The 12,885-nt window shown below is 43.4% G+C and overlaps 1 protein-coding gene across 1 annotated transcript in view; it reads right to left on the bottom strand.

Annotated features, from left to right (window-relative positions):
- Nucleotides 1-1,091: 1,091 nt before the first annotated feature.
- LOC115195330 (potassium voltage-gated channel subfamily B member 2-like) overlaps nt 1,092-12,885 on the bottom strand; it is a 274,933-nt gene continuing 263,139 nt past the window's right edge. Inside the window, exons 2-4 of the mRNA XM_029755107.1 lie at nt 3,638-3,848; nt 3,135-3,317; nt 1,092-2,881 (exon numbers count right to left, since the gene is read on the bottom strand). Coding sequence (XP_029610967.1) covers nt 1,143-2,881; nt 3,135-3,317; nt 3,638-3,848 — 2,133 coding nt within the window. The 3' untranslated portion in view covers nt 1,092-1,142. The remainder of the gene's footprint in view (nt 2,882-3,134; nt 3,318-3,637; nt 3,849-12,885) is intronic.

Genomic DNA, 12,885 nt, shown 5'->3' on the forward strand with positions numbered 1-12,885 from the left:
ATATATTGTGTGATATTTTGATGGAATCAAGAAGCAGAGGAGGTATAGTGTTGTATTTCAACCGACCTAATGATTTCTTTTTTCTAAAACCCTATCTCGCCTGCTGAAACCAAGCTGAAATAAATATAGTTCTTTATTAAGTTTAGGCTAGTAGCTGAAGCGTTTGCCCGTTTGTCCTCACTGATTACATATTTTGGCATCTACAGTTGTTTATAACTTTTTTGAAACATAATTTCCAACGTATATGCTAATCATCATTAAGCTGAAGGTCTTTTGACATTATTACACTGAAAACCCAAACCAATTATAACGCAAACCTAAGACATTCATGTTTTAACATTGCAGTTCATACATAAATCTCATCAACACAAAAACATGACATAGTCGTCAATGGTTTTTACACGTTGCATTTAAACGAAAAGGTCATGATATGTTTGTCATAGGTCGCTACGTTGCAACACCCCCTTAGGGTTCTGGTCTAAAGTAGTGCTCTGTATAGGGAATAGGGTGCCATAGGGCTCTGGTGTAAAGTAGTGTACTATAGGGTGCCATTTGGAACACAAGCCTCTGTCTGAGGTCTGTCAATGCATTAGTCCCTTTCTCCTCACATTAGAAATATTTGTACCTTTGGCGAACGTGGATTTTCTTCTGCCTCTTCTTCTGTGAATTGTCATTGCCTTTGTTGTCATAGTATGTTGAGCGCTTTCAGCAAACTAAGCACCGTCAAATATACCTATATATCTATTTTTAAATGCATGCTTTTTTTTAAAAGATAAGCATTTTTCACTGTTGCTAGAAAAAAAGAAACAAGACTGAAATATACATCAGGATTGAAAATGTCCTCCTCTTAAATATGTCCATATGAGTTTCTCGATTTGAGCTCCAAAGTTTTAAGTCTGCAAAACTACTGCAGTCTCTGTTTCAGCGATAAACCTCTGCAGTCTGTTTCAGAAATAAACAACAACACATGTAAAAGGGACGTGTCATGCCATGCAAAAATATCTCTTCCACTATCTGGCCCTTTTTCTCTCATCTCACTTTCCTCCTATTTCCTCCCTTTCTTCTCATTCTTCTTCGTATTTCTCAGCAGGTTATTTAATTGTAGTTCCAGTGGGTCTTTTCCATCAGAGCGCCCCCTACAGTCACATGCTGGTTTCACAGGTTGGGGACATACTGCTTTTCCCGGTCATCAGGGGGATCTCTGGTGTGAACATGTGGTTCTCTGCTTTGTGTCCACTTTGGTTGATGTCGACCTTACCCTCCCCACTTGCCCCTCCCCCCACCATACCCTGGGTGCAGTTCCCTGCCGACGCCCCTCCTGCCGCTCCCGCTGTCTCCATCAGGTTCTTCTCCTCATTGGCCAACCCTTGAGCCCCGAGACTCTGGTCCGGGGTGTCCTCGTCCCTTAGTGGGGTGTCCACCACTACCATCAGCCTCTCAGGGGACAGGGGGAAGATCTTATCTTCTGTGCCCAGGTCGAGGGCCTCTGTGCTGGGGAGGAGAAGTGTGCTCTCCCCCTCAGGGGACTCATCCTCCAGGAGGCTGGAGCTGATGTCCTGGGGTGAGGTGGTGCTGGGTGGCGTCGGGGGGGCTTCGGTGGGGGGGCCCTCGATGAAAATGACCTTTAACCCTTTGGTTCCCTTGACGACAGGGTTGATGCTGCCTCTCAGGGAGTTTCGGATGTTCTCGACAGTTCTGTTGAAGCTCTCTGCGTCGTCTCTGGGGGACTTTGTGGCACCATCTTGGTCATAGGGAACAAACCCATACATCCTGTCTTTGAGGAGGGTGGCATCTTGGGGGCTTTGGATGTCATCGACCCTCGACTCTGGGAGGAGGTCCAGAGACGGAGGGAACTTCCTTCCATATACAGAGCCCTCCCCAAACTCGTCCCTGCAGCTGGTGATGCTATCCACGCTGGGCAGGCTCTGCATTCCTTCACCTTCCTTCAGCAAGGGCTCCATCGAAGAAGAAGAGTGCGGGACTTCCTGCATCTCCAGTTCTATTTTCTGGAAGGTCGGGGCCGAGGCAGGAGGGGACCCCGGGTGCTGGTGCTGCTGCAACTCTGGGGTTGTCGTGGCGGTGAAGGCGGTTGAGGTGCTCATGGTGCTCAGGGAGCAGGAAGTGTTGAGGTTAGTGAAGGACTGAGACCTGGCCATCTGGTTGTACATGGTCTCTAGGTTCTGAGCGTTAAGAAGCTGAGAGGTACCGCCTCTGAATTCGGGGATACCGCCTCTGAACTGAGGGCTACCGAGGTGCCGCCGCTGGTGGCTGCTGCTGGTGGTGATGGTGATGCGGTGGGTGGACCCCAGGAGGATGGATTCGGGGAACGTCTTATCCAGGGAATGAAGACTGGTGTCAGAGGCGGCGCATTTGGGTGTGCCGGCCCAGCGACTGGGGGACAGGTGGTTGTCCAGGCCCACACAGAGCTTGTCCTCTCCTCCTTTCTCCACGACTACATCCATCAGCTCCATACTCCGGGCGAACGCGTCCTTCAGGTTCATGGAGACGATACTACCGTTCCTCTTGGCCCTCTCCAGGGCCTCCCGCCTCTTTATGGCCTTCTCCTGCCTCTTCTGCTCCTTGTAGAACTCAGAGAAGTTGTTGACGATAATGGGGATGGGCAGAGCGATGACCAACACCCCGGCGATACAGCAGAGACCCCCGACTATCTTACCCAGCAGAGTCTGAGGGTAGATGTCACCGTAACCCACCGTAGTCATAGTGATGGTGGCCCACCAGAAGGAGGCGGGGATGCTGGTGAACTTGGTGGCGTCTTCGTCCTTCTCGGCGAAGAAGACGAGGCTGGAGAAGATCATAATGCCCATGGCCAGGAAGAGGATGAGCAGGCCCAGCTCGTTGTAACTCCTCCTCAGGGTGAAACCTATATTAGATTAGAGTAGAACAACTTAACTGTATGCTCTCAATGAGTCAAACAACAGTGGTTCTTGGTCCTGTTCCTGGGGAACCATATTTTTGCCGTAGCACTATACACCTGATTCCCGTGAATCAATTCATTGAACATTTCATTGGTGGAATCAGGTGCGTAGTGCTTGGGCAAAAACTAAAACGAGCACCCATTTGGGTCCCCAGGACCAGGACTAAGAAACACTGGGCTAAACAACATGCATACAGACCTAGAGATTGCAGCCCTGTGGAATGCCTGGCCAGCTTCAGAATCCTCAATATTCTCATGATCCGGAATATCTGCACCACACGCCGAACGTTCTGGAACTGTAGAACGCTCTTGTTGGATTCCGTCAGGAAGATGGTGACATAGTAAGGGAGGATGGCCAGCAGGTCAATGATGTTCAGGGGACCTTTGAGACAGAAAGGGAGAGAAGGAGGGAGAGAGAGAGAGAGAAAGCAAGGGAGAGGGGTAGGGAGAAAGAGAGTGGTAAAACAGTTTTTACTTCAACATTGTACAAGTGACAGCAACAAGCTGAATTGCGAGTACAACTTACATTTCAACTATAAAAATGGGCAGTATTAGTAACTAAAACACAAATCGAAAGACAAAAGTAATGTTCATCTGTTAAGCAGGCGATGATGCTGCAAAAAAACAACTAAAAATGCTCCGTCTTGAATCGGTCATGTCAGTTCCAGTTTAGTTGAGGAGCGGGTTTAAGCGTATATTTACCTTTGAAGAACTTCCACTTGTCGGGTGAAGAGAGGAAGCGGAGGAGGTACTCCATGGTAAACCAGGCGATGCAGATGGCTTCTACATGGGCCAGCTGGGGGTTGTCGTTGGCCTGGCCAAACTCATCTAGCACCTGGAGCTCTGGTAGGGTGTTGAGGGACAAGGCGATAGTGGAGAGAATTATGAACAAGATAGACAGGATGGCCAGGATCTGGAGGGGAGAGGGAGATGGAGAGCGAGGCAGAGAGAGAGAGAGAGAGAGAGAGAGAGATGTCAGTGTAGCTGATGTGAAATGGATAGCTAGTTAGCGGTGCGCTAGTAGCGTTTAATCACTGAGACCTAGAAATACTTGTTTTCCAAGGACCACTGCTCTGTAAGGTCACTGTTCTGTAAGGTCACTGCTCTGTCAGGACTGCTACTCTGTAAGGACCACTGTCCTGTAAGGTCACTGCTCTGTCAGGACTGCTACTCTGTAAGGACCACTGTCCTGTAAGGACTGCTACTCTGTAAGGACCACTGTCCTGTAAGGACTGCTACTCTGCAGCTTTTGTGATCTGACTGATATTGCTACTATACGGAAGACACGTGTTCAGAGGGTCCGTGGCATAGCACAGGAAGTAGCACAGGAAGTAGGGATGCTGAGGGTTCTGCATCACCCCTTGAAAAATCTGAATAGAAAAATGTTTTCATGTAAAAGTATTATGTTTTTGGTCCCTAGTTCAAGCTCAGTTCGGAGGCAAGGATAGGGATGGAAGCACCACTGTTAAATCAGTTGATAAAATCAAGAATACATATATTAAACAGTAGCTATGTGTTCTGACCTTGAAGAAAAAAACTGCAAAACCAAACCCCTTTAAAAGTGGTACTATGCGGTCTGTAGCCAGAAACACACACACACACACACACACACACACACACACACACACACACACACACACACACACACACACACACACACACACACACACACACACACACACACACACACACACACACACACACACCAAGGTGAGATGTAATGGACCATGTAATATCTTATATTTATATGACTTTCCCTTCCATTGTCAATTCATAGCAGAGAACGGTTGGGTGAATCTTGAGTCACAGTCTAACACCCTACGGAATATAAATGAGTCACAGCCTAACACCCTAGAGAATGTAAATGAGTCATAGCCTAACACCCTAGGGAATATAAACGAGTCACAGCCTAACACCCTACGGAATATAAATGAGTCACAGCCTAACACCCAAGAGAATAGAAATGAGTCACAGCCTAACACCCTAGGGAATATAAACGAGTCACAGCCTAACACCCTACGGAATATAAATGAGTCACAGCCTAACACCCTAGAGAATAGAAATGAGTCACAGCCTAACACCCTAGGGAATATAAATGAGTCACAGCCTAACACCCGAGGGAATATAAATGAGTCACAGTCTAACACCCTAGGGAATATAAATGAGTCACAGCCTAACACCCTATGGAATATAAATGAGTCACAGCCTAACACCCTAGAGAAAAGAAATGAGTCACAGCCTCACACCCTAGGGAATATAAATGAGTCACAGTCTAACACCCTAGGGAATATAAATGAGTCACAGCCTAACACCCTAGGGAATATAAACGAGTCACAGCCTTACACCCTAGGGAATATAAACGAGTCACAGCCTTACACCCTAGGGAATATAAATGAGTCACAGCCTAACACCCTAGAGAATATAAATGAGTCACAGTCTAACACCCTAGGGAATATAAACGAGTCACAGCCTAACACCCTACGGAATATAAATGAGTCACAGCCTAACACCCTAGAGAATATAAATGAGTCACAGTCTAACACCCTAGGGAATATAAACGAGTCACAACCTAACACCCTACGGAATATAAATGAGTCACAGCCTAAAACCCAAGAGAATAGAAATGAGTCACAGCCTAACACCCTAGGGAATATAAACGAGTCACAACCTAACACCCTACGGAATATAAATGAGTCACAGCCTAAAACCCAAGAGAATAGAAATGAGTCACAGCCTAACACCCTAGGGAATATAAATGAGTCACAGCCTAACACCCTGTCACAGCCTAACACCCTAGGGAATATAAACGAGTCACAGCCTAACACCCTACGGAATATAAATGAGTCACAGCCTAACACCCTAGGAAATATAAATGAGTCACAGTCTAACACCCTAGGGAATATAAATGAGTCACAGCCTAACACCCTAGGGAATATAAACGAGTCACAGCCTAACACCCTGTCACAGCCTAACACTCTGTCACAGCCTAACACCCTGTCACAGCCTAACACCCTAGGGAATATAAATGAGTCACAGCCTAACACCCTACGGAATATAAATGAGTCACAGCCTAACACCCTAGGGAATATAAACGAGTCACAGCCTAACACCCTAGGGAATATAAACGAGTCACAGCCTAACACCCTGTCACAGCCTAACACTCTGTCACAGCCTAACACCCTGTCACAGCCTAACACCCTAGGGAATATAAACGAGTCACAGCCTAACACCCTAGGGAATATAAATGAGTCACAGCCTAACACCCTACGGAATATAAATGAGTCACAGCCTAACACCCTGTCACAGCCTAACACCCTGTCACAGCCTAACACTCTGTCACAGCTTAACACCCTAGGGAATATAAACGAGTCACAGCCTAACACCCTACGGAATATAAATAAGTCACAGCCTAACACCCTAGGGAATATAAACGAGTCACAGCCTAACACCCTAGGGAATATAAACGAGTCACAGCCTAACACCCTAGGGAATATAAATGAGTCACAGCCTAACACCCTACGGAATATAAATGAGTCACAGCCTAACACCCTGTCACAGCCTAACACCCTGTCACAGCCTAACACTCTGTCACAGCCTAACACCCTAGGGAATATAAACGAGTCACAGCCTAACACCCTACGGAATATAAATAAGTCACAGCCTAACACCCTAGGGAATATAAACGAGTCACAGCCTAACACCCTAGGGAATATAAACGAGTCACAGCCTAACACCCTAGGGAATATAAATGAGTCACAGCCTAACACCCTACGGAATATAAATGAGTCACAGCCTAACACCCTGTCACAGCCTAACACCCTGTCACAGCCTAACACTCTGTCACAGCCTAACACCCTAGGGAATATAAACGAGTCACAGCCTAACACCCTACGGAATATAAATGAGTCACAGCCTAACACCCTAGGGAATATAAACGAGTCACAGCCTAACACCCTAGGGAATATAAATGAGTCACAGCCTAACACCCTAGGGAATATAAATGAGTCACAGTCTAACACCCTAGGGAATATAAATGAGTCACAGCCTAACACCCTACGGAATATAAATGAGTCACAGCCTAACACCCTACGGAATATAAATGAGTCACAGCCTAACACCCTAGGGAATATAAACGAGTCACAGCCTAACACCCTAGGGAATATAAATGAGTCACAGCCTAACACCCTAGGGAATATAAATGAGTCACAGCCTAACACCCTAGGGAATATAAACGAGTCACAGCCTAACACCCTACGGAATATAAATGAGTCACAGCCTAACTCTAGAGTCAACACATTACAGCCCAGCCATTCCACTGCCAGAAGTTAAGATGCGACTAATCTGAGGTGGTTGATTTGGGATAGACTCTGTCCGTATCTCCAACGCCACCCTATACAATCACTGAACAAAAATATAAACACAACATTTAAAGTGTTGGTCCAATGTTTCATGAGCTGAAATAAAAGATCCCAGTAATTTTCCGTATGCACAAAAAGCTTATTTCTCTCAAATGTTACGCAGAAATTTGTTTACATCCCTGTTAGTGAGCATTTCTCCTTTGCCAGGATAATCCTTCCACCTGACAGGTGTGGCATATCAACAACCTGATTAAACAGCATGACCGTTACACAGGTGCACCTTGTGCTGGGGACAATAAAAGGCCACTATAAAATGTGAAGTTTTGTCACACAACACAATGCCACAGAATGTCTCAAGTTTTGAGGGAGCGTTCAACTGTCATGCTGACTGCAGGAATGTCCACCAGAGCTATTGCCAGAGAATTTAATGATAATTTCTCTACCATAAGGCACCTCCAACATTGTTTTAAAGAACTTGAGAGTACGGCAGCAGGTAGCCTAGTGGTTAGAGCGTTGGACCAGTAACCGAAAGGTTGCAAGTTCAAATCCCCGAGCTGACAAAGTACAACTCTGTCGTTCTGGCCCTGAACAAGGTAGTTAACCCACTGTTCCTAGGCCGTCATTGAAAATAAGAATTTGTTCTTAACTGACTTGCCTATGTAGTAGAGTGATGTTGTTCCCCTAGATTATGCACGAAGTTGCACGCAAGGACAGTTCAAGTAGGCCAGGGCAAGAGGGGATGTTAATAAGTTAATAACAATAATTCAATGTGTTTTCTTTATTTAATTACAGCAGCATAGTTAATGTTATTTTTCAGTGTACAAACATTTTTTGATATCTATATTGTAAATACACCTAATTGTAAAAGTTTGTATATTTTGGTTTGGTCCATCGCGGGTTATCCGTACTTGCGGACCCTGTTATCGTTCTCTTTTGCCGGACCTTCAGCTAGCAAGGTATGTTGTCCTTGGCGCTGTAATTTGGCAATATAAAACTGTGGTAAAGTTACATAAAGTGCTGTTACGCAATTATAGGGTTTGTTACAATGTGAACAATTATAACGATTTATGTTAACTTTCACCAGCTCGCTAATTAGGGTACCTATTGTAACTCGGGAGTATTTGGGACCGTGTTTGAGTGAGTTGCTATGTGGTCACGCAGGTGCCCGAGAGCTGTGACTGCACCGAGGGCTAACCTATTGTGTGTTGTCTCTTCGTGTGCAGGTATGTCTTTTATTTTGTTCCGAATATGTTGTATATAATTTTAACTGTATTGTATAGTGTGCTGATGGGCACTGAATGTATGTATGCAGTTCCCGCTCTTTTGCCGGACCTTCAGCTAGCAAGGTGCCCGAGAGCTGTGACTGCACCGAGGGCTAACCTATTGTGTGTTGTCTCTTCGTGTGCAGGACCAATAAACATGATTCAACCATCATAATTCCAGTTGTGGCAGTGTCCTGATTAAAAGTACACAACGCAGAACGAACCACGCTACACCTAGTTAAATAAAGGTTAAAATTAAACAGCCTGATCAATTCTATGTGAAGGAGATGTGCATGAGGAAAATGGTGGTCACACCAGATAATAACTGGTTTTATGATCCAACCCTTATTTATTAAAGGTATCTGTTACCCACAGATTCACATCTGTATTCCCCGTAGTGTGAAATCCATAGATTAGGACCTAATGAATATATTTCAATTCACTGATTTCCTTTCATGATCTGTAACTCAGTAAAATCTTTGAAATTGTTGCATGTTGGATATTTCTTTCTTTATTTTTTGTTCATTGTATTTAGTGCACTACTTTTGACCAGGGCCCATAGGCCCCTGTTGAAGAAGCACATTATATACTGTCGGTAATAGGGTGCCATTTGGGACAAGCTCTGTGAGATGTATAAGTGACTCTCTGGAAGCCGTCGGAATATTAATGGTATGAATAAAACCGGTGGTGAGGAAGCCGATTTGATTTCATGAGCTGAGAGAGACAGACATTCATCAATGGGAATGTGCTTTTCTGTATGATGAATATAAAGCATGGAGCCTGAGAGAGAGAATGAGAAGACAGTGGAATGATGAAAATAAAAGAATGATTGAAGAAATGTAGGAGTAAAATAATGAGTAGCGGTGTCCCCTTTATCCAGGGTAAAGACTCCAGGGTAAAGACTCCAGGGTAAAGACTCCAGGGTAAAGACTCCAGGATAAAGACTCCAGGGTAAAGACTCCAGGGTAAAGACTCCAGGGTAAAGACTCCAGGGGAAAGACTCCAGGGTAAAGACTCCAGGGTAAAGACTCCAGGGTAAAGACTTCAGAGTAAAGACTCCAGGATAAAGACTCCAGGGTAAAGCCTATGGCAATCTGATTTTTTTTCAAATGTAACTTTATTGAACCTTTATTTAACTTTATTTGAACATTATTTAACTAGGCAAGTCAGTTAATTAAAAACAACTTATTTACAATGATGGCCTAACCCCGGCCAAACTCGGACAGCACTGGGCCAATTGTTGTGATCTGATAAAGTGAAAATGCTTTATGAAATGAAAAAAAAATACATACAATGTTGCATCCCAAATGTCATCCTATTCAGGCCCATAGGGCTATGGTAAAAAATGTGTGCCCTATACAGGGAATAGGGTGCCATAGTGCTCTGGTGTAAAGTAGTGTACTATATAGGGAATAGGGCGCCATAGGGCTCTGGTCTAAAGTAGTGTACTATATAGGGAATAGGGCGCCATAGGGCTCTGGTCTAAAGTAGTGTACTATATATAAGGAATAGGTTGCCATAGTGCTCTGGTGTAAAGTAGTGCACTATGTAGGGAATAGGGTGCCATAGGGCTCTGGTCTAAAGTAGTGTACTATATAGGGAATAGGGTGCCATAGGGCTCTGGTCTAAAGTAGTGCACTAAATAGGGAATAGGGTGCCATAGGGCTCTAGTCTAAAGTAGTGCACGATATAGGGAATAGGGTGGCATTTGGGACACATCCACTGAAAAGTCAGTAAGCAGACCAGGGGAGAACGACTGCCCCATGTCATTGAAGATTTCAAGTTAAAGGCCTACAGGTGTACTGTAGGCAATGTTTTCAGAAAGCAGGATCCCACTTTCTGACGCTTGGTACGACATTGCGTTACAAAATGCCTTGGCATTCTCCTGATTCCATGATGTCATGCACACATTCAAGGCACACAGTGCCAGAGGCAGCAAATCAACCCCAAAACATCACTGAACCTTCTCCATGTTTGACTGTAGGTGAGGTGCTTATTTCTTTGAAGGCTTCATTTTATTATCTGTAAACATAGAGATAGATGGTAATTCTATGATTCACCGAATGATATGTTGAAAGAGGAAGTAAAGTACTTTAGGAATATGTTTTCGTTTCAGGCTCCTCCATCTCCACTAACTGAAGCTAATTGTATGGATTTTTTTTCTCCCTAATAATAATTTTAAATTAACATCTGTACAGAAAGACTCATGTGAAGGTGAAATTACAGAGGAGGAACTTCTTGATGCAATTAAAGCCTTTAAGGCTGGGAAAACTCCAGGGCTGGATGGCATACCAGTGGAGGTATACCAAACTCCAGGGCTGGATGGCATACCAGGGGAGGTATACCAAACTCCAGGGCTGGATGGCATACCAGGGGAGGTATACCAAACTCCAGGGCAGGATGGCATACCAGGGGAGGTATACCAAACTCCAGGGCTGGATGACATACCAGTGGAGGTATACCAAACTCCAGGGCTGGATGACATACCAGTGGAGGTATACCAAACTCCAGGGCTGGATGGCATACCAGGGGAGGTATACCAAACTCCAGGGCTGGATGGCATACCAGTGGAGGTATACCAAACTTGTATTGATAACCTCAGAGGGCCATTATTAGCATGTTTTAACCACTCCTATATAAAAGGTAGATTATCAGACACGCAACAAGAAGGTCTGAAACCATTATTACTGAAACAGGATCCAAGTGGTAAATATAAAGATCCAGTCCATTTAAAAAGAAAATGGTGGCCTCTTACACTTCAGTGTTGTGATGCAAAAATCCTAGCTAAATGCTTGGCGCATAGAATTAAATCTCACTCCAATACATTTTTATAGAAAGTTAGCAAAAAATAGATAAGATCTTGCTACCATGGAAAGGAAAATAGCTGTCTATTTGTGGAAAAATCACCCTGATTTACTCTTTAGTCATATCACAGTTTACCTATTTGCTTATGGTTTTGCCTACACCTAGTGACCTGCTTTTTAAATTATATGAACCAAAAATATTACATTTTACTTGGAATGGCAAGCCAGACAAAATTAAATGGGCCTATTTATATAACGAATATGAATTCGGAGGGCAGAAACGATTAAATATTAAAGCATTAGACCTCACTAAAGGCATCAGTCATCCAAAAGTTATACTTAAATCCAAACGGGTTCTCTAGTAAATTGAAACGAATGTCTCATCCTATGTTCAAGAAGGGCCTTTTTCCCTTTATTCAGATTACACCTGCTCACTTTCGGTTGTTTGAAAAGGAAATAATCTACAAAATATAGTTATTTTTTTAAACAAGCCATAGAAAGTTGGTTGCAATTTCAGTTTAATCCACCTGAAAAGACAGAACAAATAATACAACAAATATTGTGGTTAAACTCAAATATAGTAATTAATAAAAAACGTATTTTTCAGTGAAATGTTTAAAAAAGGTATTATTTTAGTGAATGATATCATAAATAGGACATATGGAAATGTCCGCTCTACCCAAAATTACAACCAACTAATTGCAGCATTACCACAAAAATGGAAGAGGCAAGTAGAAGGTGGGGGAAAGTAAGGAACTTGTATGTCAGCCCTGTATTAAAGAACATAAATGGTTAAAGAAAAGTGTGATAAATAAAAACATATACCAATTTCATTTAAGGACCAAAAAATTTACAGCTGTGCCATATAAACTGCAAAATAGTTAGGAAGAGATTTTCGATATACCCATTCCATGGCACATGGTTTATGAATTGACACGCAAAACAACTCCGGATTCAAAATTTACTATACAAAATTCTTGCAACCAATAGAATGTTATATATTTATATATATATATGTGTGTGTGTGTGGGATACAATCTTCCCAGCTCTGCAGATTCTGCTGTGAGGAGGCAGAGTCATTAGATCATTTATTTTGGTATTGTCCATATGTAGCTCGTTTTTGGTCACAAGTCCAGGAATGGCTGAAGAATTGCAACATTTGCCTAGAACTAACGCTACAGATAGAAATACTAATATATCAATAATATAATTATTATTTTAGCAAAAATGTTTATCTTTATTTTACAGTCTGTAGAAGCTATGAGAATAGAAAGGTTCAGTACTTTGTGAAGCATCACGGCACAGTTGAAAAATATATGGCAAACAGAAATCCAAAATGGATGATGTTGAGAGATAGATGAGAGGGGTTGAATGGAGCTGAAGGCTGGGACTAATAACAACAACATAACAAATGTAAAACATACAGGGGTCTGTAAAATGTATATAGGTTCAGAAATGTTGTGAAATAACACAGTTACAAATAGAAATCAAACTGGATGGACATCAGAAACAGAGGAAGGACTAAA

Source organism: Salmo trutta, chromosome 6, assembly GCF_901001165.1.
Source record: "Salmo trutta chromosome 6, fSalTru1.1, whole genome shotgun sequence".
In the NCBI taxonomy this organism is placed as follows: domain Eukaryota; kingdom Metazoa; phylum Chordata; class Actinopteri; order Salmoniformes; family Salmonidae; genus Salmo; species Salmo trutta.